At 40.2% G+C, this 26,883-nt stretch overlaps 1 protein-coding gene and 1 long non-coding RNA gene across 3 annotated transcripts in view; one reads left to right on the plus strand and one right to left on the minus strand.

Moving 5' to 3' along the window:
• LOC122703413 overlaps positions 1-24,971 on the plus strand; it is a 115,603-nt gene extending 90,632 nt beyond the window's left edge. For both annotated transcript variants that reach the window (XR_006343484.1, XR_006343485.1), the window contains exons 3-4: positions 23,154-23,248; positions 24,677-24,971. This is a non-coding gene — a long non-coding RNA (uncharacterized LOC122703413). The remainder of the gene's footprint in view (positions 1-23,153; positions 23,249-24,676) is intronic.
• On the minus strand, positions 2,899-4,308 carry LOC122703412 (S100P-binding protein-like). The gene is given in 2 exon segments (XM_043917679.1): positions 2,899-3,866; positions 3,868-4,308. Coding segments are annotated over 2 exon segments (1,263 nt in total). The 5' UTR covers positions 4,287-4,308; the 3' UTR covers positions 2,899-3,022.
• Positions 24,972-26,883: the final 1,912 nt, after the last annotated feature.

Consider the following 26,883-nt stretch of genomic DNA (forward strand, 5'->3'; position numbering starts at 1 on the left):
CCAGAGCCATGGACATCAATACGGCATTCATCTGCTAATGTTCTACGTGCCCATCTTGCTGTTGAGTTGATTCTCTTCTCCCCATGCCTTTCACAATCAAAAACATGGTTGAGGAAACAGAGAACAACAACCCTGACATCCTTGTCTTTTTTGATAATAGCCATTCTAACAGAGGACTTCTCTGGTGGCTCAGATTGTAAAGAATCGGCCTACAATGAGGGAGACGTGAGTTCGATCCCTGGGTTACGAAGATCCCCTGGAGGAGGGCATGGCAACCCACTCCAGTACTCTGACCTGGAGAATCCCCATGGATAGCGGAGGCTGGCGGCCTACAGTCCCTGGCGTCCCAAAGAGTCAGACACAACTGAGCAACTGAGTACAGCACAGCACATTCTAACAGATGTGAGGCAGTATCTCACTGTGGATTTGATTTGCATTTCCCTGATGATTAGTGATCTTGAATGCCTTTTCATGTACCTTTTGACTGTTTATATGTTCTCTTTGGAAAAATGTCTGTTCAGGTCCTTAGCTCACTTTTTAATTTGATTATTTGTTTTCTTGCTATTGAGTTCTATGAGTTCCATATGTGTTTTGGATATTTACTCCTTTTTTTATTTTAACTTTTATTTATTTTTAATGACATTAAACACAACTGCTACAAGGGGAAAAACATGATACACAGGAGGCACCAAACTTCAGTTTCATAATTGATCCTGACAACAACCAAAGTAAATTGGGGTCAAATTAGATGGAAAACTACAGGTTATTTCAGGCTCTTTTAGTTACAAGTAGACTATGTAAACAGCACAAGTCTACTCTGCAGTGTTAAGACCCCTGTGGTGAGAATGTCATCACAGATAAAGAAAGCTCGGTAGGCAGTTCAATGCACAGAGCCCTTACTCAAATAAAACAATAACAGCAAGAATTCTACATGAAAATTAGACTTAAGAGGCCAACACCAAATATGAGATACGTAAGTGCTTTTAAAAACAAATTCAAACTCCAGATTCTACCCACTACCATCTTTAAGGCGAACATGCCTGATAATGAGTTTTCTTTGGCTTTGTTTTTCTTCTTAAAGAATACCATGTTAGCCGCTAGGGAACAGTTCTCTCCTCCCCAAGTCCAACAGATTTAATTAAGCTGCTAAAGCTTTGGAAAAACAGAATTATTTGAGCAAAGAGGAAATGTGATTGTCACATTTTCCAGATAACCCATCACTCATTAGATTTGGCAAAGGCGGTGCTCCCGTGACACGTCAGTCTTAAACCTTCCTGCACCAAGGAGGTAAGAGCGTGAGACTTCAGACTTCTGCCCAAGCAAACGGCCATCCCTTTACTCCTTGGTGATCTGTGGGGAACAAGACAACTACAATGCTAGATATTCCAGCAATACTTAGTTCTAATTGTGCTATAGTTTCAAAGTTGGATATTTGTCTGTCCCATTCCATCAAGCTGATTTACGCAAACTTGGAGAAGTGACTGACGTTGTAAATGCCAACTGAAATAACAGATTTTGACTCTTGCCTTTGAACAGAACTTCTCCTTTACATTTTGGCCCCAGACTCTCAGCCAAATTTCCAAGGAAAAGAGACTCCTTGACTGGACAGAAATGGTAAACACTTAGGGACATCCATCTAAATTTACTGGTAATAATGACCAAGTTTCTCCCAAGTCAGTTTCTAAAGCACAGTAGGATGTTTATGTTAGGTTACTTGCAGACAAAGATGGGGCTGATGGAACAACAAAACCTGACAGGCAGTGAGCCCAGTATCACAGGATGTGCTACAGCAACTAGGTACAACCTTCACTGAGAGTGAACAAGAGCACAAATGCCAGACTGTAAAATCTCCCAAGAGATGTCTAGAGCCATCTGTAAAGAGAATAACAAACTCCAAAGACATCCATTAAGGTAGCTGCGCAAAGCTCATCAACTTGGCTTAAGAGTACTAATCCTTAAGATGAGGTAATGCTTTGTGCACAGGCTTCATCAAAACTTTTAAATCCACTTTAGTAGTTTTGTAAAACTGTACATCCTCTGACCAAGTGAGGAGGTGGTAACATCTAGATCAAAAGGCACCTCTTATTAACTAATAATGGAGACAAAGGACAGCTTCTCAAAAGTCTCTTCTATAGGATGGAGGCTCACTAACTAACTCGCCAACTCATACTCAAAGCTGGGTTCAGCAGATGAGACTGAAGACCAACTCACACCTCTCAATAGCACTGCCTTCTGGCCTGTCCTAGAGTCAAGACTCTCGGTGGGTAGCTCTTCAGTAAAGAGTGCAATGAGACTGTTCTTAAGAGGCATCTCTATGTCCAAAAGGATACAGGAATATGCCAGTAGAGCCCTAAGATCACTGGGGAAACAAGGAAGGAAGGAAAACCCTTGAAGAAAGACAGAGAAGGCAATCAGTCACAAGACCACAAATCAACAGAGGTTGTTAGTCACCAGTCTTCTGTTAAGAGTTAAGATATGTAAGACTTGTAAACACTACTGTGCAAAATAAATTTAATGAAGAATGGAAAAAAAAAAAAGCCAAAAAAATAAAGGCAGCTAGTAGGTACAAAAAGAAGAGAAGATTTACACTTTTAATCTGTCCTTTCAACTACTTCAGATGTCCTGAATTACTAACTTTAAAATACTGACGGGTATTCAGAGATTCACATAAAAAAAGTAAGAAGGGTTGTTAAAAGTGACTTGTATCCATTTATAAGTCATCAGCAATAATTAAAACTGGTTTGCAGCCTGATAAAGAATCTCTTCCTTCAAGAGATTAAAGAATGATTTCTTTAATTTAAATTTAAAAATTAAAACTATGTCAACTCAACACTGCTTAAATGCATACACACACACAGAAATGAAGGACCCTATACAAAAAATTTCAAGTCAGCAATATGCATTTCCAAAAGGTGACAAGTTCTTTAAATAAAAATATTGTGAAAAATAAAATTCTAAATCTACAATGCATGGAACAGCAAAAGATGAGATGCTGCTCTGGACAGGACCCTGGATAGGGCCTTCACTGCTGATGGGAGGAGACAAGTGGACCGTATGGGAAATCTGGTAGACGCTGGAACCGATGGTGGCTTCGCTTATTCTGGTCAACCCACTGGGTCAGACTGTATCTTTGCAGATTTCTCTGTCGAAACCGGGCGTAGTTTCACCTGGTGAGGTCTGAAGGATGCTGCCATTTCTGGTTGTGCATGGGATGAACTTGATCCATCAAGGCACACAGCTCCCCCAAGGTACCTTGGTTTGAATCCACTGGGTCTTCTATATGAGCAATCTCATTCCTGAGATAACTTTGCTTCTGCTTTTCCAGGTCTGACGGTGAAAACGTCGGAACATTAGTCCTTGTTTTGGCTTGCAGAACAGGAATGACTTTGCCTAGTCTCTTTTCATGGACCTTTAGCTTCCCAGAATCCTTGTCAAGAACATCTTTGCTTGATGAACTGGAAACTGGTAACTTCATTTCAAAACTTGATTTATATGATCCATTTCTCCAGGATGACCCTGTATTAGAAGTCTCTGAATGGTCCAAGATCTGAGAGAATACAGGCGTAGGTTTCTTACTGCTGGATATATTTTTATTAGAGACAGTATGTTGAAAATTATTGTTTGAAGAAGGGAGTGGGGGCCCATCATAGGCAGAGTTTTTGGGGCTGATCCCTTCAGATTCTGTGCAAAGTGTGCTCTCATTTGGGCTAAGATCATCTTCTCTCATCTCTTCCCCAAGGGAGGAGGGTTTTTCAGTAACTCTGGATGTAACTTTGGACACATAAATCTTGTCCTTATCAAGTACAATATCACAGACTGTTGGATCAAATGGTGCAACTGTAACTTTTATAAGATTCTTGTGCAAAGCGTCTGTTCAGTGGTTTAGTAGGAGTTGGTCCATGACCAACTGATGTAGTTAGTTGAGGTAGTTTGAATGTGTCAGGGGTCTCAGCTTCTGGTCCCATGTTGTATGGTGAATCTTTCTCTTGGGGAGTGTCAAGTGGAATTTGACTCCCCTTCTCTCCCTTCTCAACATTCCTGCTGTCATCATTAGGCAACCCTCCTCCCCAAGGAAAGTGCTCATTTGATAGGTCATCATCCTTCAAGAGTTCCTGAATCTGTTTCTCTGTGAAACTGAAATGGCCATCATCTTCTCCATCAGATAGCTCCAGCAAGGAGTCATCCAATTCATCCTCATCCAAGGAACTCCAAGAAAAAGGAGCATTGTCTTTAGGCAAGAGAGAGGTACCAGAAGACTGTTCAGAGGGCACTAGTGAGCACATCATATAAGAAGAAAAAAAATTGTCTTTCATACTGTATGGAGCTGCTGGTGTGATCTCTGCCTTTGCCACGAGACCAAATGGAAAAAGGGTTCAGCTCCTGCTAGCTGTTCCTTTCAGGAGACTTGTCAAAATGATTGACTCCCACCTTCCAGATTATTTTGAAGCAAATCCCAGGCATCACATCATTTCATCTCTGGAAGCCGGGCCACAGCCTAGGCGAACGACTGCTGGATATTTACTCCTTATCATATATATGGTTTGCAGATATTTTTTTCCCATTCCATAGGTTACCTTTTCATTGTGTTGATTGTTTCTGTTTGCCTTGAAGAAGCTTTTTACGTTGATATAATCCCAGGTGGCCCTAGTGATAAAGAACCTGCTTGCCAATTCAGGAGCTGTGGAGATGAAGGTTTGATTCCTGAGTTGGGAAGATCCCCTGGAGGAGGGCATGACAGTCCACTCCAGTATTCTTGCCTGAAGAATCTCATGGACAGAGAAGCCTGGTGGGCTAAAGTCCATAGGGTCACAAAGAGTCAGACACGGCTGAAGTGACTTAGCATGTTCATGCACAGTCCCACATATTGATTCTTGTTTTCGTTGCTTAGGCTTGTGATGTCATATCCAAAAATCACTGCCAAGACCAATGTCAAGGAGCTTTCCCATATATTTTTTTCTAGTAATTTTATGGCTTAAGGTCTTACAATTAAGTCTTCAATCTATTTTGAGTTAATTTTTGTGAGTGCTATAAGATGAGGATCCACTTTCATTCTTTTGCATGTGGATATATAGTTTTCCCAATGTTATCTATTGAAGAGACAATCTTATTCCCATTAAGCATTCTTGGATCCTTTGTCAAATGTTAGTTTGCCATGTATACATGAGTTTATTTCTAGGCTCTCAATTCTGTTACATTGATCTATGTGTCTGTTTTTATGCCAATACCATACTGACTTTACTTCTATAGCTCTGCAATATAATTTGAAATCAGGATATGTGATGCCTCAAGCTTTATTCTTTCTCATGACTGCTGTGGCTGTTTAGGGGTTTTGTGGTTCCGTATGAATTTTAGGATTGTTTTCTCTAGTTCTGTGAAAATTGTTGTTGAAATTTTGATAGGAATTGCATTTATAGATGGCTTTGGGTAGTATGGACAATTTAAGAATATTAACTTTCAGTCCATGAACACAGTATATCTTTCCACTTATTTGTATCTCCATTTCTTTCATCAGCATCTTATAGTTTTCAGTGTATAGATCCTTGGTTAAAGTTATTTCTAAGTATTTTATTGTTCTTAGTGTTATCATGAATGGGATTGTTTTCATTATTTCTTTTTGTATAGTTTCCTGTTCCTATATAGAAATAAACTGATTTTTGTATGTTGTTTTTTGTGTCCTGAAACTTTATTGAATTCATTTATTGATTCTAACAGTTTTTTGGGTGCAGTCTTTAGTATTTTCATATTATCAGCAAATAGACATAATTTTGCTTCTTCTTTTCCAGTATGGGTGCCTTTTATTTCTTTTTCTTGCCTAACTGCTCTGGCTAGGACTTCCAATACTATATTGACAAGAAGTGGTGAGAGTGCTCACCTTTGTGTTGATCTTGATCTTAGGGGAAGGCTTTCAATCTTTCACCACTGACAATGATATTAGCTATGGATTTGTCATATGTGGCGTTTATTGTGTTGGAGTATGTTCCTTCTAAACCCATTTTAAGATTTTTTATTATGAAAGAATATTGAATTTTGTTAAATGCTTTCTCTGCATCTATTGAGATGATCGTTTGATTTTTGTGTTTCATTCATTTAATGTGGTTTATCACATTTATTGGTTTGCATATGTTGAGTCATTCTTGCATCCCAAGAATAAATCCCATGTAATCATGCAGTACAATCCTTTTAGTGTGCAATTGAATTGGGTTTCCTAGTATATTGTTAAATATTTTTATATCTAAATTCATCAGGAATATTGGCTTCTGCTTTCTTTTCTTGTAGTATCCTTATCTGGCTTTGGTATCAGGGTAAGGCTAGGCTCATAAAGTGAATTTGTGAGTGTTCTCTCTTTGAGTTTTTTTTTGGAAGAGTTTGAGAAGAATTGATACTAAATTCTTCAAAAGTTTGGTAGATTTCATCTGTGAAGCCATCTGGTACTGGACTTTTCTGAATTGGGGTTTTCAATATTATGATTTTTTTTATTACTCCTTTGATCCCCTTATTTATATTGGCCTGTTCAGGCTTCCTACTCTTAATTCAACCTTGTTAAGTTGTATGTTTCTAGGAATTTATTCATTTCATACTATTTTTGGTATGTAGTTGTTCACATTATTCTCTTATGATCCTTTGTATTTCTGTGCTAACAGTTGTACTGTCTCGTTTCATTTCTAATTATTTTTATTTGAGTTCTGTCTCTTTTCTCTTGGTAATCTAACTAAAACTTTGTCAATTTTGATCACCTTTAAAAAACAAACCCAACTCTTAATTTTGTTGATCTTTCCTATTTTTTTTCTACTCTCCATTTTATTTATACTCTGATCTTTGTTATCCCTTTCCTTCTGCTAACTTGAATTTTGTTTGTTCTTTTTTCCCTAGTTCCTTGAAGTGTGAAGTTAGATTGTTTATTTTAGATCTTTCTTGCTTCTGAATATAGGGGTTTATTACTCTGATTTTCCCCCTTGGAACTGCTTTTTCTACATCCCTTAAGTTTTGTATCTTGTATTTCCATTTTCATTCATCCCAAGATATTTTTGATTCTATTTTGATAAGTATTCTTTGACCTATTGGTTGTTCAGTAGCATATTGTTTAATCCCCACATATGTGTGAATTTCCCAGTTTTCTTCTTGTAGTTTATTTCTAGTTTCATACCCATGTGGTTAAAAAAGATGCTTGAGATGATTTCAGTCTTCCTAAATTTACTAAGACTTGTTTTGTGGCCTTGCACTTGAGAAGAATATATATTATGTTGATTTTGGATGGATGTTCTGTATGTTTCTGTGAACACCGGCTAATCTAACACATTATTTAAGTTCAATGTCTTCAAAGTCAATGATTCTTTTTTCTGCTTGATCAAATCTGCTATTGAGCCTCTCAACAAATTCTTCAGTTCAGTCATCGTATTCTTCAGCTCCAAAATTTGTCTGATTCTTTTTTTCCTCTTTGTGCAACTTCTTTTTTTATTTTTATGTTGTTTTCCTAATGTTTGTAAGTTGTATGCCTGTGTCCTTTTGTAGCTCTCTGAGCATTTTTAGAACAATTATTTTTAATTCTTTGTCAGGTAATTCATGTGTCTGTTTCTTTGGGGTCAGTTACTGAATGTTTACTCTGTTCCTTTGGTAGTGCTATGGTTCCTTGATTCTTTGTGATTCCTATAGTCTTGTGTAGGTATGTGGCTATTTGAAGAAGCAGTCGCATTTTCCATGCTTTGTGGACCGACTTCAGTTAGGAAAGACCTTCACTTGTGAATGGGGACACACTAGAGTACACTGTGATTTTGAGTCTAGTGGCACAGGGCAGCAAGTGTGGGCATTTGTGGTGACTCCAGATCCAAAGAGGCATCCTGGCTCTTTGACTCAGGCTGCTGGAGAACATAGCATCAACTATGTGCTTCGTGGCTGGCACCCTGGGGAATCTCTAGTGGTTGCAAATGCTGTTGGGGTCCTCACTAGCACCTCCAGGTCCAGGTGTTAGGCGTCAGGACATGCGAGAGGAGTGGCTGGTGCTGGTGGTGTGCACACACATGCAGTGACAGGGGCCTACTGCAGACACACACAGAGTGGTGGGCCCACAGCAAACGGAAAGGATCAGGCAAGCGGTGGTACACCTGCAGCCATTAGGCCCCAGCTGTTAGCACACACACTGCCAGGTCTTACCACGGGAGCAGTGGAGACCAATGCTAGAGGTCAGGCTGGGGTGTTCAGGTACATAGCTGGAGGGCCTAGCTTCTGATGAGTCCCATGGTGCAGGCCGGTGACAGGAATCAGGGTCAGTGGGCACATGTGGCTATGGATCTTGCCACAGGGACACACACATCAGTGGGGGCTGATGACAGATGACAGGCTGGCAGCTTGCAGGGGGTTAGCTGAAGGACTAGCCCTGAGCGTACACATTGATAGGGCACAGATGTGAGGGCGGTGTCTTGCATTCAAGTAGTGGCAGAGGCCTAGACCAGCTACCAGTCCAGGCCCTAAGCTTCTCAGTAAAGGTGGGGAGATGAGAGGAAGATGGGAAAGACTCAGCTGGCTGGTGTCTGTGCACATGAATACCCGTGGGGCAAAAAATGGTGAAATCTGGAGGGATTCTGTGGGAGCTGTGCTGGCTGTTGGGTTCTTCTTAGGTGAAAGTTGCTGAGGTCCTCAGCCAAGCAGGTCACTGGAAACTGGTTGCTCCTACTGCGTGGCTGACACTGGTAGCCCCTGCTTTTCTCCTTGTTTGTAGCCACCTCTGTAGATCTCAGATTTGTAGTTCTCTGGGTGAAGTAAAGCCAAAGAGGGTCCTTAATGTGGTGCACCAAAAGCCTGAGGACCAGATTGCTCACTCTGCTCTCCCAGCAATGGGAACTCTTTCCAGTCAGGGAATTTTCTCCTGACATTGAGCAGTGCCAGCCTAGGGGATGGGAGGCTGCAGGCAAAATGAAGCTATTTTCTTTCCTTTATTGTGCACAGATTGCCCTGCTTTTTTCGACCTTGTTGCTGAAGTTCCTTAGGTCGACTATATATCTCTCCCCAGAGCTGAATTTGTTCATGAATTTCTGTCTGATTGTTGATCTTTGTGGAAAGACAGAAGCTGGGGTCTCTTACACCATCATTTCAGTTGAAGAAAACTATATAGAGGAGAGTAAACCAGTGTTAACAAGAGAGATGAACTTGACTTAGGAGGAGCCAGTCTAAAAAACAATGACCGTGAAGTTAAGGAAGGGCTGAAGAGATGAATACAGCAAATAAGCCAGCAGGTTAAAAAAAAAAAATCTTTCGACTCAAGATTGTATCAAAGCAAGCCTTTGACTATGGTGATTTACACATGGGATTGAAAAGAAACCTCCTAAAGAGATTCATGGAAGCGTCAAAGAAATGCAAGGCCTGGCTGGCCAATGACCAGTTATGGAAAATTTAGACCCCCAAAGCAATCCTTGGAACCCTGAATCCATGTCAGTAAGAACTGGGCTATAAAATTTGTACAGGAGTGGTATACTGTCCAATGACCAAATAAAATGTGACCATGGAGGATAAATGGGAGATAGTCCAAAGGGCAGAGGTAGGACTAAGAGTCAGATGGTTCAGGCATGGAGCTGACTTCCCTATCAGAGCCCTCCCCATTTGTCTCCAGCGGGATTCCATGTGTGTCATGGATTCCTGGACCACTGACGGCTCCAGGTTTCCTGTTTATACTGCAGTCATCCTGTTTTCTCTCCTCACATTTTAGGCTGGGGATGTTGAAGGCAGATTAACTCCATGGCTTCGTGGGGAACCACTATGAAACTGACAGAGAGGGATAAGAATCTCTCAAACTGAATGCAGCAACTGAATGATATCTTGGGGATGGAATGACCCCTTCAAATTAAGTGTATGTTTGATGAAAAGATAAGTATAGGTGGGTTTCCCTGATGGCTCAGATGGTAAAGAATCCATCTACAATGTGGGAGACCTGGGTTCGATCCCTAGGTTGAGAAGATCCCCTGGAGAAGGGAACAGCTGCCCACTCCAGTATTCTTGCCTGGAGAATTCCACGGACAGAGGAGCCTGGCAGGCTATAGTCCATGGGGTCGCAAAGAGTCAGACACAACTGAGCAACTTTCACCCTTAAGTAGAGGTATTGGGAACCTAAAAAAGTATTTGTTCAGTCATTTAGTCATGTCCGACTCTTTGCAATCCCATGGACTATAACCCGCCAGGTTTTTCTGTCCATGGAATTTTCCAGGCAATCCTGGAGTGGGTTGTCATTTCCTACTGTAGGGGATCTTCCTGATTCAGGGATCGAACCCAAGCCTCTTGTCTGTCTCCTTCATTTGAAAGGCAGGTTCTTTACCACCAGCACCAGTTATATGAGTCAAGATCAACTATGGAAAACAGGAACTATTTTAAACAAAGATGTTTATCACATTTAATTAGAAACTTAAAAGATTTTAGTTAGAGATGTAGGGTTACGTTCTAAGCAATACTTTCAAAAATAACTGTCAGAACAGTTTTGCTGAACTAACCATTGATGGAAATGTGACTTCTGCTACCAGCAGGAGACCATCTTTGGGACTGTTGGCTTCCAGAGCACATACCTGGAATCAGGTAGCTGCTGCCATCACCACCACACTGCTCGTTTCAGATCTATGCTGAATCTCTGAGCTGGGTTTCCTCTAAAAGAGGCCCATTCTTACCCATGAAGCTAGCAACTTGCTACTAAAATGCTGTCACAGGAGAAGCCAGTGCTTTATGCCTGCTAGCAGAAAGTATCAAAGAAATAGCAGAATGGCTTTCACCTCATTCATTTTCACCTCCCAAATCTTAAGAGCATCTAATTAGCAAAAGCTAAATCATATAGAATCCTAGTTGGGAAAAGTTGTTTTCAGCTTTCCAGCCTCTGCAATACAGAAAGGTACACTAAAAGGAAGGTGGAGTGAATATTTAGACAGCCAGTTGACCTTATCCACTATGCAAGTACTGTAGGTTGCTGCTGCTGCTGCTTGCTGCTGCTAAGTCACTTCAGTCTTGTCCGACTCTGTGCGACCCCATAGACGGCAGCCCACCAGGCTGCGCCATCCCTGGGATTCTCCAGGCAAGAACAATGGAGTGGGTTGCCATTTCCTTCTCCAATGCATGAAAGTGAAAAGTGAAAGTGAAGTCGCTGAGTCATGTCTGACTCTTTGCAACCCCATGGGCTGCAGCCTACCAGGCTCCTCCATCCATGGGATTTTCCAGGCAAGAGTACTGTAGGTTGACTTCCCATTATTTCCCAGCCCCCTTTCCTTTTGCCTTCCTCTGCAATAGAGACTGAAAAGATAAAGGTTCTGTCAATTCCTAGTCTCTCCTGAAACTGGAGGTGCCCTTGTGAAACAGTTCTGGCCAATAAGGTGTAAGCGGATGTTTGCTAAGTGGACTTGGGAAAGCACTGCTTTCCCCCTGTGTGCATGAGTGTGTCCTAAGTTGTGTCCGACTCTTTACGACGCTATGGACTATAACCTACAAAGCTCCTCTGTCCATGGGATTCTCCAGGCAAGAACAAAGTGGGTGATGAATCCTTTTGATCTTTCCTTTCTTCCTTCCAAAAATGGAAATGTGCTGTCTGGAGGGACAACCATCTGTTGACCATAAGGCTGAAAGCTAGCAAATTAAGAATAATGGAGCAGAAAGAGAAAATGACTGAGTCCTTGACTAGTGCCATGGATTGCCTGCCTTTTATTTCTTATTATATGAAAAAAATAAACTTTCCCTGTTTGTTTAAGCTATTATTCACTTTTCAAATACTTTCAGGCAAACATTCCTAAATGATGTACGGACTTTCCTGTCATTATTGTTCAGTTGCAAAGTCATGTCTGACTCTGCGACCCCATGGACTACAGCATATCAGGCTTCCCTGTCTTTCACTATCTCCCAAAGCTTGCTCAAATTCATATCCATTGAGTCAGTGATGCCATCCAACCATCTCAACCCCTGTCACCCTTATTTCCTCCTGCCCTCAATCTTTTCCAACATCAGGGTCTTTTTCAGTGAGTCAGTTCTTCGCATCAGGTAACCAAAGTATTGGAGCTTCAGCTTCAGCATCAGCCCTTCCAATGAATATTCAGGACTGATTTCCTTTAGGATGGACTGGTTGGGTCTCCTTGCCGTCCAAGTCATTCTCAAGAGTCTTCTTCAACACCACAGTTCAAAAGCATCAATTCTTCAGCACTCGGCCTTCTTTATGGTCCAACTCTCATGTTCATACATGACTCCTAGAGAAACCATAGCTTTAACTATACAGACCTTTGTTGGCAAAATGATGTCTTTGCTTCAAATCACTGCAGATAGTGACTGCAGCCATGAAATTAAAAGACGCTTGCTCCTTGGAAGAAAATCTATGACAAACCTAGACATCATTTTGCCAACAAGGATCTGTCATAGCTTCTCTTCTGAGGAAGCGTCTCCTAATTTTATGGCTGCAGCCACTATCTGCAGTTATCTTGGAGCCCAAGAAAATAATACCTACCACTGTTTCTACTTTTTCTCCATCTATTAACCATAAAGTGATGGGACCAGATGCTATGATCTTAGGTTTTTGAATGTTGAGTTTTAAGCCAGTTTTTTCACTCTTCTCTTTCACCCTCATCAAGAGGCTCTTTAGTTCCTCTTCACTTTCTACCACACAATAGTTATAAAAATAAAATTATATACCTTATTTAAGAATACTTTTTAAAGTATTAAATGCTATGTAAACAAATCTTTTGAAGCATCTACCAAGGTGTGAAATCAACAAAATATATACTATCAATATACATGCAGATTTACCCACATGTTATCCTATTGTTTTTCAATCCATGCAGACCTATATATCTATCTGGGATTATTTCCCTTCTGTTCCAGAGTACCCTTTCTTATTTCCTTTAATGACAGATTCTCTCAATTTATGTTAGTCTGAAAATGACCTTATTTTATTTCCTTTTTGAAGGATATCTTCACTGGGTATATAATTCTAGGTTGGTGCTAATTTTCTTTTAGTATTTTGGAGATATTACCGCCTTTACTCTGACTTTCATTTTTCTGTTAAAAGTCACACTGTTTGATCTTTTTGTTTGTTTGTTTGTTTGTCTTCCACTGTGTATATGTACCACAGCTTTCTTATCCGTTCGTCTGCTGATGGGCATGTAGGTTGCTTCCATGTCCTGGCTATTATAAACAGTGCTGCGATGAACATTGGGGTACACATGTCTCTTTTAGATCTGGTTTGATCTTATTGCTGTTCCTTTATGCCTTTCATTCTCTGCTGCTTAATTTTAAGACATTTTTGTCTTTGATTTTAGTACTTTTACTATGATGTGCATAGGTGTGGTTTGCTTTGTATTTTTACTGCTTAAGAATTTTTTTCTTTGTGTTTTTTCTGTTTGTGGAGCTATTTTTAAGAATGCTTTTATTTGTTTATTTTCAGCTTTGTTGAGGCATAATTGACAGAGAAAACTGTAATATATTTAACTAATAATTAATGATTAATAGTCATAATTAATTATTATTTGATATACATTTGCATTATTAAAGGATTCCCATAATCTAGTTAAATAACACATCTATTGCTTAGCATATTTACCAATTTTTGGTGAGAATGCTTAGCAAATTTCTTTTATATGATATCATTATCTGTAATCATCATGCTACACATTAGAGCCTCAGACTTTATTAATCTTATAACTGAAAGTTTGTACTCTTTTATCAACTTTCTCTCATTTTTCCCACTTCTGCAGTCCATGGCAGCCATTATTCTACTTTTGTTTCTATGAGTTTGATTTTTTTTAGATTCTACATGTTAGTAATACCATGCAGTATTTGTCTCTCTCTGTCTGGCCTATTTCATTTATCATAATGCTCTCCACAGATTCACCCATGTTGTCACAAATGGTGAGATTTCCTTCTTTTTTTTAAGGCTGAAGAATATTCCGTTGTGTGTGTGTGTCTCACATCTTCTTGGTCCATTTATCCATCAATGCACATTAAGTATAATTACTTTTAAATCATTGGCTGATAATTTTAGTATCCTGATCTTCTGTGGATGTTTCTAGTATCTGTTTAGATCAAATTTTGTCTTCTTGATAGGCGTTCAGTTTGAAAAATTATAGAGACAATTTTTGACCCTGAATGTGTTATTTTCTTCCATAGAGGATTTACTCTTGCTCTAGAAGAAACTAGACTAGTGGCAGATAACCTTAACCAAGTATTGAAATTATTCAGTGTCCTAACAGTACCAGTAAGGCAGTAGTTCTCAACCCTAGATGAACATTAGAATCAGAGTAAAAGATTTAAAATTATATAGGTGGCTAGACTCCACACCAGAGATCTGATTCAATTTTTTTGGAGTGAGGCATTGATTTTTTTTTTTTTTTTTTGGTAGTCTTTTAAAAATTTTATTTGAAATATTTATAGATTCGTATGTTGTTACAAAGAAATGTGAAATGTATGGGGAATTCCCATTTACTCCTTTCCCACATCTCTCCCTGGAGAAGGGAATGGAAACCCACTCCAGTATTCTTGCATGGAAAATCCCATGGACAGAGGAGTCTGGTGGGCTACAGTCCAGGGGGTCGCAAAGAGTCAGACACGACAGAAGCAACTTAGCCTGTATGCATGTACATCTCTCCCACCAAATGCCAACATCACACAGAACTGCATGCAATATGAAAACCAGGAAGTGGACACTGGCACAATTCATGCAGCATATTCAACAGTTATACAGTCACCTGTGTGTGTGTGGAGGGGGTGGAGTTCAGTGTAATTTTTTCACATCTGTAGCCTTCCATAACCACCATCACAATAGGTATGCTCAACTGTACAGTCACTCCCTGTGACACCCTTTATAGCCACACCCATCATCTCCCCTCCATCCCTAAACCCTGGCAGTCACTAATCTGCTGTCCATCCCAGTTAGTGTTACTTCATAATTGTTAATATAGACAAATCATGCATATCATCTTGAGATTGGCTTTTCTCACTCAGCATAATTGCACAGATACTTTTTAAATTGTAGGGTATTAATATCATTTTCAGTCTCCTTAGGTAATTCTGATGTGCGTTCATGATTGAAAACCATGTTGTAAGGGCTGGACTGTTTCCTGTCCACTGTTATTCCTTGGTGTAGCCTTTCAGTTTCCCTAACAAAAGCGTGGGGTGTTTCCCAGGGCCACTCTTCCTTGATAGGTTTTTTTCCAGCCCAAGAAGGTTGCTCAGCCTCTCATGCCCTCACTTTCATAATCAACAACTCCTTTTATGGAAAAGAGGATCAAATGCTGAGTTCCCCCTCTAGACTTCTTTCTTTTGAGGATCTTGGTCCTATTAACCATTTCAACAGTTTTCTGGTGACTTTAAAAGGTTTACTTTCTATTTTCTCCATCTTAGGCAGTTATCAGTGCCAGGATTAATTCCAAATAACCTACTCAGCCATTATCAGAGTTAGAACTCTATTTAATAATATTTAAATAAAACTAAAACATTGAGCCTAGAGAAAATATGTAGACTAATGGGGATTATTATAATTATAAGCTATGGGGGGAAAATTGGTCATAGAGTATCTTATCACTAGATTTTCATGTTTTCTACAATTGAACCATAAATTTATATTACATTGGTCAATATTTTGATATTAAATTATATTTTACATTCATTTTTATCACCACACTTAAACAAGTGATATCAGTTTATATATCTGAACTTCAAGGGGAAAATGTCTAGCTACTAAGACAAAAAATGTCAGTTGAATTTTGGATGAATTCTTAAATATTATTGCTCAGAAACAATAGGCTGAAAGCTTTTGATTTGTAAGACTTAGTTTTTTTGTTAAAAGAGAAAAAAATTTTTATTGTAATTGTACATTAGATTTAAATAGAAAGTGCCAACTCTGAGGGTTAAGAATAGTTTATTGTAAAAAAGAGTAGAGAAGAGTGCATGACAGTATATAATAGCCATTTTTTTGTGTCCTCTCCCCACAGGAAAAAAGGAAGCAAGAAATTTGAACAGCAGTCAGGGAGAAGAGGTTTTGGAGGGGAGTAATAAAATACTTACTCCTTGAAAGGAAAGTTATGACCAACCTAGATAGCATATTAAAAAGCAGAGGCATTACTTTGCCAACAAAGGTCCGTATAGTCAAGGCTATCGTTTTTCCAGTGGTCATGTATGGATGTAAGAGTTGGACTGTGAAGAAAGCTGAGCGCTGAAGAATTGATGCTTTTGAACTGTGGTGTTGGAGAAGACTCTTGAAAGTCCCTTGGACAGCAAGGAGATCCAACCAGTCCATCCTAAAGGAGATCAGTCCTGGGTGTTCTTTGGAAGGACTGATGCTGAAGCTGAAACTCCAATACTTTGGCCACCTCATGGGAAGAGCTGACTCATTGGAAAAGACCCTGATGCTGGGAGGGATTGAGGGCAGGAGGAGAAGGGGACGACAGAGGACAAGATGGCTGGATGGCATCACCGACTCGATGGGCATGAGTTTGAGTAGACTCGGGAGTTGGTGATGGACAGGGAGGGTCTCTTCGGATAAATCAGTTCTTCGCATCAGGTGGCCAAAGTATTGGAATTTCAGCTTCAGCATCAGTCCTTCCAATGAATATTCAGGACTGATCTCCTTTAGGATGGACAGGTTGGATCTCCTTGCAGTCCAAGGGGCTTCTCTAGGAGGTACAAACACATCATGGAAAGCACTCTCTTGTCCTTATAGCAAATTCAGTCGGTGAGTAAATGGGTTTTGATAGGTTATTGTTGGGAGGTAAGGGACATAGAGATACACTCTTCAGATATTCTGTTAAGAGAACCTTATGCGAAGAGCATTGCTGACCAGCAGCCTCCAGTGGCTCCCATTCAATGACTGGGCACAGTGTGGATATTCAAGTGAGGATACCCAAGGGGAGATTCCCCTAACAGACAAGTTTAGCTCAGGGTCTCCCCATCAGCCTGGCCAAAACTTGCTCAGAACTGTGCTATGTTTGAGGATCTTTCTGCCCAGTCTCCTTCCTTCCCTCTCTCCTTACATATGTGCCGGACTTACACTGTGATGTGATGGCACTTCCTACCTGCTCCTGCTCTTTCCCACTTCATCCTTCACAGGCATTTCCCCAATAAATCTCTTGCATATCTAATCCCATCTTGGTCTCTGCTTAAAAACTGAGTATGGCATAATTGTCATTATGCCATACTCTCCATTCTAACCGTCCTCCCCGAACACACATGTCTACATACATAGAGTCAATACACAGTCACACCCCCATATCTGTGAGAGATTAGTTCCAGACCCTCCACAGATATAAAAATCCACAGATGCTCAAGCCCCTTATATAAGATGGTGTAGTATTTACATGTAACTGTGCACAGTCTTCCATGAACTTTAAATCTCTAGATTACTTAAAATATCTAATACAATGTAAATGCTATGTAAATAGTTGTAAATGCAATGTAAATACTATGTAAATAATTGACAGCACACAGCAAATTAAAAATTGCTTCTTGGAAATTTCTGGAATTTTTATTCAAGTATTTTTGATCCAGGGTTGGTTGTATGCATGGATGCAGAATCCACAGATACAGAGGTCCAACAATCTACATTTATCAAGCACTTATGTGTCTGGTGCTATGCTAATTAATTCACATTCGTTATCTTATTTAATTCTTACCTTATGAGATAAATGCCATTACTGGTGGTGTTTTAAGATGAGAAAATTGAAACAGAAAGACTGAACAGCTCATCTAGTATGATACAACTGGCTTGATACACCAAGTTAGACCTGGCTTCAGATGTGACACTCTTAGAGCTGTGCTAAATGCCCTCTAACAGCAGTTGCAAGCACCTATCAAGGGCACCAGTAAGAGATTTTAAAAGTTCTTATCACAGGAAAAAAATGTTGAAAAACATTGTAACTATGTATAGTGATGTATGCTAACTAGACTTATTAAAGTCATCACTTCAAATACAAATATTGAATCATTATACTATATACCTGAGACTAACATAGTATTTTATGTCAACAATACCTCAATTAGGAAAAAGGAAAAAAAGAGCACCAGGATGTGTGTCTAACAGCTCTAGGACTCTCTCTATTTCTTCCCATCTTCCTCTTTCTCTGATCTGCTCTCCACTGTCTCATGCATTGCCTTCTCCCTGGTCCATGTGGGTGGACCCTTAGCTTAAGGAACTGCCTAATTTTGATCCTGATTTGGTTCTATTCCTTATCTCTTCAATTTTTGTTTTTCTTTGTCCTTGGCCTCCTTTCGATCATCTTCTTTGCTCTGCAACTCAAAGCCCAGTTCTGTTTTCACCCTGAGCCCAACTCACATACTTTGCCTTCTGTCTCTTTTCTTTCTCCACCTTTTACTCCCCAAACCTTCATCATTTCTTGTGGCAGTGATTTCTTGTGGGGTCATATTGGTTAAAGCTAACACAACATTATAAATCAACTATTCTCCAATAAAAATTAAAGAAAAAGAAAGAAAACTGAGGACATCTGGTTATATGCCCCCAAGAATTAAAAAACAGGTGTTCAAAGAAAAGTTTGTACGCAAATGTCCATAGCAGTATTACTCATAACAGCCCAAAATGGAAACAACCCAAATACCATCAACTGATGAGAAGATAAACAAAATGTGATTCGTACAGCCAGATCTCTTTATTCACAATAAAGAGAGACAGTTTTCTATAAAAAAAAAGTCACAAACACTGAATCAGCAAATACTGAATTATTACTCTACAGGAAATAGAGGGCTAGATTCCTACAAGCCTGTGGCCACAACATTTTCCTCAACTGTTCAATACATAGCCTTGTTTTATGTGTGTTCCTGTTTAAAGACACATTACTACATGTTGTTCATTCATTAATATTGAACCTGTGGCCAACAGTACTATTACTCATTCCTGAATGAAGCTTGTCTAACGCACATGTTTTCTCCATAAGACATATCATAGTCTTCTTTCACTAGATGCTGGAACACTAGACAGCATTCTAATATTATACTTGGAGGGCCTTTTAAACAGTGAAATCACCAACAAAAATCCCCCAAATGCAAAAACCTGAATGGAACTAAATAGGGTGTGAAAGAGACACTTAACAGTGTGAGCGCTGAAACAAAAAAAGCAGAATATTGCTTTTTTTATACCTTCACTGGTAACATGGCACATCAAGTGACTAGAAATTTTCAACACTCTGTGCATGTGCATGTCTGTGAATGGTCACAAAAACACTACATGTATTGATTGGAGGCTTACAGATAAATTTCAGCAGGTAGGAAAATTTGCAGATACAGAATCTATAAGTAATAAGGATTAACTGAGCATACAATGGAATATTATTCAGCCATAAAAAGGAATGAAATACTTGGACATGTGATAATGTGAATGAATCTTGAAAATAATTTGTTATCTGAAGGAAACACAAAAGGCTACATATTGTATGATTTCATTTATATGAAATATCCATAATAAGTAAAATCTATAAAAACAGAAAGCAGATTAGTGACTGCCTTGGGGTGACACAAGCTGGAATCAAGATTGCTGTGAGAAATATCAATAACCTCAAATATGCAGATGACACCACCCTAATGGCAGAAAGTGAAGAAAAACTAAAGAGCCTCTTGATGAAAGTGAGAGAGGAGAGTGAAAAAGTTGGCTTAAAGCTCAACATTATGAAAACTAGGAACATGGTATCTGGTCCCATTACTTCATGGCAAATAGATGGGGAAACAGTGAAAACAGTGAGAGACTTTATTTTGGGGGGCTCCAATATCACTGCAGATAGTGACTGCAGCCATGAAATTAAAAGATGCTTACTCCTTGGAGGGAAAGTTATGACCAAACTAGGCAACATATTAAAAAGCAGAGACATTACTTTGCCTAAAATGTCCATCTAGTCAAGGCTATGGTTTATCCAGTAGTCATGTATGGATGTGAGAGTTGGACTATAAAGAAAGCTGATCTCCGAAGAATTTATGCTTTTGAGCTGTGGTATTAGAGAAGACTCTTGAGAGTCCCTTGGACAGCAAGAAGATCCAACCAGTCCATCCTAAAGGAAATTGGTCCTGAGTATTCATTGGAAGCACTGATGCTGAAACTGAAACTCCAATACTTTGGCCATCGGATGCAAAGAGCTGACTCATTGGAAAAGACCCTAATGCTGGGCAAGATTGAAGGCAGGAGGGAAAGGGGACAACAGAGAATGAGATGGTTGGATGACATTACTGACTTAATGGACATGAGTTTGGGTAAACTCCGGGAGATGGTGATGGACAGGGAGGCCCGGCATGCTGCAGTTCATGGGGTTACAAAGAGTCAGACATGACTGAACGACTGAAGTGAACTGAACTGGAGTGATGGGGAGGTGAAAAAAGTGATTGCTTAATGGGTATCGGGCTGTCTTTTGGGGTGATAAAAATGTCCTGGAACTAGATATTGGTGATGGTTGCACACATTGTGAATGTATCAAATGTTACTGAAGTTTAGTTTTAAACGGTAAATTTTATGTTATGTGTGTTTTACTGCAATAAAAAAACAAACTACAAAATCTTAGATGCTCAAGGAAATACAAATAAGCCTTCTTGTTTAGAAGGCTACAAGTTTGGTAGACTTTTTCAAACAAGAGAAAATATTATGGTTTGCATGTTTCTTTTGCCAAATATTCCTATGCCAACACCCCCAAAATATATGTTCATTATGTTCCTATGCTCTACTGTACCTATAAATTATAAGCTCATTAAGTAAAGCTTCTCAGAAAAAACTAAGAACATGGCCTTAGAAAGAACTCAGTTTTGTCTCTATGGGTTGAAATGCTGTGGAATTATTGTGACTTTTCGTAGATGTAATGATACAATACAGGATCTGCAGGTGTGGGTAGACACAGAAGGTGCCCGGTGTGTCATTCCAAATAGGATTCTTCCCTTGGATGGGGCAATTGAAGGTCAAGGCTGTTGGGAAGAAATGGAGAACAAGTACTCCATGTCTTGCATGTTAGACACCTATAATATTGAGATCAAATAAGTTGATGCTGCTGTTGACTCCTTTATAATGGAATTAGAGGAATAAAACCAAGCCTTTTACCCAGAAAGTGGAATATCCCACTTTCCCACAGAAATGGACCAAGGGAATGCTCATAAACAAAGCCAGAACTGCTGCATTCGAGCATGGGAATGACCTGGCAACCACCAAAGCTTTTACATCACACCTGTAACACAGTGAAGACTGTTTAAGTAGAAGTGAACAAGCAGTGATTTAGGACCTTGCATTGTGCATGATGAGTAGTAAGAGCTAGGACTTCCTATTTCTGTTAGTGCTTGGAGATTATGTGGAAAGCACTTGGAGATTATGTGGAAAGCACTTGGAGATTATGTGGAAAGATTATATGGAAAGCAGGCACCAAATTGAGATTAAATATGCAAGGATTTTATTAGGAGGGACCACCTGCGAAAGAAAATAAGCAGGGAGGCCAACAAGGCTGGGAGAGCCATCAGTTCAGGAAGCAAGTAATCCGATACCAAGGGAAGAAGAGAGAGAAGGGAGGAGGATGGATGGAAGATCTTAGACTGCCATGAACTAAGAAAGCCTCAGCAAGGCTATTGGAGAGCCAAAAAAAAAAAATCACCAGAAGATTCCTGTGTTTCCCAGAAGTGGCCTGCCCTAGCATCCCCGCTGTACTCTGTCATTGACAGGAGCAGTCTGTGGTGAACCTGGCCTTGGAACAAATATGACGGATTTCAGAGCACAGGAGCTAGGCCGTTCATCTACTTACACTCCCAGTAGTTGGAGGTCTGGTAGACACATTCTCAGTCACAGGGACAGGAGAGGACCACGTCAACAATCAGAAGAGTATCCTAACCGCCTCCCTGGGCACTCTGAGCACTACTTTAGTCTCTCAAAATCTCAAAGCTGGGCCTGAGCAGGGACAGAATTAAGGATCCCGGCTGTGCAACAGGCTTCACCTCTTTCGCTCCCTTCTCTGCAAAATATGTTATGCATAGCAGTGGCAACTATGCCTGTTAAGTGGTTCCTCAAGAGCAATAACTTTTTTCAGCCTTCCTTTACCTGCCTCCTTTTCTCCAGTCTTTTCCTTTTTCTGCCTCTCTCTCTCCTATTTCACACTTGTGCCTTAAATTTGTCCCCATTACTTTAGATAATAAGGGGTCACTGACCCTTGTTATTTACAATGCTAACTCAGTACAAAGGTTAGTGTGATTAATAAACCCAGAAACCATTTCTGACCAGATCCTAGATCTTGACATAGGCTGATAAAGGGCAGATGTCATCATAGTCTCCAGCAACTGGAGACTCTCGTCACTTTTTTCCTCCACCTCATTTGTTCTTATTCCCTGTTTTTATACAACCTTCTCTCCACCCTTCCCTTATATTCATCTTTGGACACTCATGTTCCTGTAATTTTCCTGCTGCATTGCAGTTTTCAGTAGAATCTCACTGAAAAGCTACCTCTGTAGCTTCTCCCCATGGAGCTAGACCTGGATTTCAAGGACGGGAGGGGAAAAAAAACAGAAGCTACCTTTCCCAGCATACTCGATCATAGAACTTGCAGCTCCCAATGTTAGATTTCAGGATCCCACCTTCCCTGGGTAATAACTCTAAATCTCCATGGTGGACAGTCATGGAGAGTGGAAGAGCTGAAGGAAAAGAGCTAGGTGGTCAGGGCCAAGGCAAGTCAGACAACAATGGGTACATAGTGATGTCAGGTCTGCTGCAGATCTAAGGGGGTAGACTGGTAACAGAAAAGCCTGGCACCCTGAAAGAGCTTTCAAGATTCATAATATTACATTAATTAGAGCCTTGAAAAGCTATGTTGCTGTGGGTGTAGCAATGTGCTCCTGCCCTATGCTCATTTACTGCTCTTACAGATGTGTTCTCTGTGACTCAATACCGTAGGAATGGGGACCTTAGGGTATTCAGTACCCATTTGTTATTTGTATCAATATACCTAACAATTATTGTGTATTAGTTGCTTAGTTGTGTCCAGCTCTTTTCAACCCCATAGACTGTAGCCCACCAGGCTCCTCTGTCCATGGAATTTTCCAGGCAAAAATACTAGATTTTGGGTTGCCATTCCCTTCTCCAGGGGATCTTCCCCACCCAGGGATCATACCTGGGTCTCCTGCATTCTTTACCACCTGAGCTACTAGGGAAACAGTTATTACCATGTCCTTAATTAATTGACCTCATTTAATCCTCACAGCAATCCTGAGAGGGAGGTACCAATAGCATCTCCTTTCTACAGATGAGGAATATGAGACTTAGAGAAGAAACAGCTTCCCTGAGTTCACACAGCTGGTAAGTAGTATAGCAGAACTCCAACCAGGGGCTCCATGTTCTGTCATGTCGGCTGCACACTGGACAATTCCTAGGAGAGCTACTCACGTAGACCGTGGTACACTGACTAGAGTGGGTACTGTAAGGAGTCCTGACAAAGCCAAAGTGCTTAAGCACACCACTGGGCTTTTGAGTGAGTGTAGGTAGAGAAGGACTTTTAAAATGTATATAAAAGAGCATGTATTCTTTAAATTAAAAGTTAAACCTTGTGGAAGAATCAGATTGCTTAGATTGAGTTTAAGTACATATCCATGCCGTGTTTAGACTTTTTTTGCTACTCTGCACTATGCAGGCTTTAACTGCTGTTTGTATCCTGCCAGACTTCATGGTTTTATCTTCTGGAGTTCCAAAGGGAAGGGGTAGAGTTCAGAGAAGCCAGTTTGAAGCTTTCCTCCCAAGAGTTTATGTGGGTGTGGCTTTTGAGACATTTATCTACTTGGTACCAAAGAAAACCAAATCTGTTGCTGACCCATACTTCCTGGAGCACATTACCTAATAGCTGCTAAGTTTTAAGATGATTAGGATCTGGCTGAAAGGATGCTGGCAGCAGTTTCCTAACACTTTGGGAAAGGAGGATTACTATAGACAGCAATTAGCGTCCTCAAAATTATACCAGAAATGATTTATGGGTGATAGACCAAGATCAGATTTAGATTTAATTCCTGTCTGTTAGAGCGTCCCTCGTAGCTCAGTTGGTAAATAATCTACCTGCAGGAAATCTGGGTTTGATTCCTGAGTCAGGAAGATTCCCTGGAGAAGGGAATGGCAACCCACTCCAGTATTCTTGCCTGGAGAATCCCGTGGACTGAGAAGCCAGGCAGGTTACAGTCCACGGGATCACAAGAATTGGACACAACTTAGCAACTAAACAAACAACTGGTCTATTTGAATCTCCCACAAAACAAGTAAAGATACCTAAGAAAGAGACAGGAGTGTATGGAAGAGAGAAGGATGGAAAGGAGAAATGAATGACAGAGTCAAATTCCTCAGTTTGCCTGGAAAGGTTGGGGTGGGATCGGAGGAGGGTGGAGTGTGTGATAAAGCAATCTAGTATCCCATCCCTACTCTATCTGTGGCATTGTCAGCCAGGAAGGGAAATGTAGGAACCTTAATCTCGAGTCCTGTTTATGAATGTATATTTACACTATAAATAAAAAGTGTAATTTCACAGTTTTTAATCAAGTTTTTATCTTATTTTTCTAAAAGTGCAGATCTATATTTTCTTCTAGCTTAGGCAGCAGCTCTCTTGGGATGGTGCTATGAGTGACTTTTTTAGTTGTGCTAAAGCCAAATCCAGAAAAAAAACAGAACTGTGTGAACTAAAACTTTTCTGCCGGTTGTTGTAAAAGGACTGGCTTCTTTTGGTGGACACATTATTTTTGTGTTAAGCCTTTTTAGACTTCTTAGTTTTCCTGGGAACACCGAACCTGACATTTTGAGGCCTGGGACAGGTGGAAGAGGAAGTGAGAGGCCACCCCAGATTGCTAAGGAGAGCTGATCAGTGACAACCAGTGCCTCCCTGCAAAGGAACCAAGGTGCCCAGCATCTCATTTTGTGTTCTGTTCTTGCCCAGTAACGGCCACCTATTTGTTGCCTCATCCTCCACTACAATCAAGATAAGGCCCCACCATTTTAATAAATGTGTTTGGACTTTTCCAGGAGATGGTTTCTTTTTGAATCAAGTGTCTCATCAAATGAAATAAACTTCCTAAACTCTTTTTACAAAAAGCACCTGCACTGTGACTATCTATGCCTCCTTTCTTTGGTTGATTTGTTAGGCTCTATCAGCAGAAATTTGACAAGTTTCCAAGCTTGATTTCCTTGTTTCTCTGGCAGAGAACACCTGTGGAACATGGAGACGAGACAATAGGCTGTTTGTGTGGAGTAGGATTCATGGTGAGGTTCCAACACACTCCACAAGCGCGCTCATGGTGTTCATGGATGAAAGCAGTGGAGTAGAAACAGAAGGAAGTGAAAAATAGGCAACAATGAGCAACTTGGCTATGGCAGGAACCTCAAAAAGCCCTGGCAGCCAGGTGGCCACACTCTGGGAGAATCAGTCATTAGCACACAGGACTAAAGTATTTCCAGCCTGAAGTTGGGATAATAAAATTCAGTCCTGTGGGATCATGTAAGAAATGAATTCACTGCAACGGTAGGGAAGTTTGAAAAGGAATAAAGTATTTCTTTCTTTTTTTTTTTTTTTTTAAGTTTTTTTTTAAGTATTTCTTTCAAACTGGAGTTTTAAATATATGTAGGGAACCAATTCCATGTTCTCAGTCATACATCTTCGCTTTCAGAGCTTCTGTTTCTGAAACACAGCAACTGGCCCTAGCAAAGAGAAATGAAAACAGCAGGTGCTGAAACTGGCCTTCTGAAGCCTATTCCTTCTTGTGGTACAGCTCAAAAACTGTATTTGAATTTGCAGTTATTTGAGTTCTTGCATTTTAGAAGAGTGTCTTCAGACAGAGGAAGGAAGGTGTTTCATTTTCAAGGAACAAAAGTATCTGAAGTGTTCTGTTACTCATTTGAATAATATTAACATTCAGGAAGGATATATGGAAAGGTCCTTAGTATCTAAAATTTTGTCTTCCGAATTTCTTAGAGTGACTATCACTATGGCAACACCACCACATGTGTTATAGATGTCTGCCCAAAACCAGTTGTTGATTTCAAATCACAATTCCTAAAGATTTGGCTTGACACATAGGAAGTAACACCACCAAACCATAACATTTATATTTATACCATTGATTACTTGGTAAAGAATTCACAGGGATCTGCCTCCCTCTATAGAGATGGCCATACATTTCCTGTCCCATCAAACATATAGAGAATTGTATATGCATCTTTGTGGCTCAGCTGGCAAAGAATCCGCTTGCAATGCGGGAGACCAGGGTTTGATCCCTGGATTGGGAAGATCCCCTGGAGAAGGGAAAGGCTACCCACTCCAGTATCCTGGCCTGGAGAATTCCGTGGACTAGTCCATGGGGTTGCAAAGAGTCGGACATGACTGAGCGACTTTCACTTTCACTTCCGTCAGTGTCCTCTCTTAAGCACCTTTCGTATGTCAACTTCTTTATAATATATGTCTACCAGTATCATATTACTGAAATAATAATATGATTCTTGCCAAATCTCTGTAAGCTACTAGTTGCCAAACCAGTAGTTTATATGCAGCCTTCACTGTTCTTGACTTTTCTGCAGCAGTCATATAGTTGACTACTATTGTGAGTTGAATTGAATGCACGCCCATCCCCAAATTCATGTGTCAAAGTTTTAACCCCTAGTATCTCAGCATGTAATCTTATTTGGAAGTAGGGCCACTACAGATGTAAATTAGCTAAGATGATGTCACACGAGCGTATTATAGACCCCTAATCCAATATGATTGGTGTCATTCTAAAAAGGGGGAATTTGGAGAGAGACATATAAAGAGGGAAGACTGAAGAGAATGCCATGTGGAGGCAGAGCTCAGGTGATGCACCTACAGGCCAAAGGATGCTAAAGATTGCCAGCAAAGCCCTAGAAGCTAGAAGAGAAGCATGAAACAAATCCTTCCCTCTTAGCCCTTAGAAGGAACCAACTCTGCTGGT

Source organism: Cervus elaphus, chromosome 11, assembly GCF_910594005.1.
Source record: "Cervus elaphus chromosome 11, mCerEla1.1, whole genome shotgun sequence".
Lineage (NCBI taxonomy): Eukaryota > Metazoa > Chordata > Mammalia > Artiodactyla > Cervidae > Cervus > Cervus elaphus.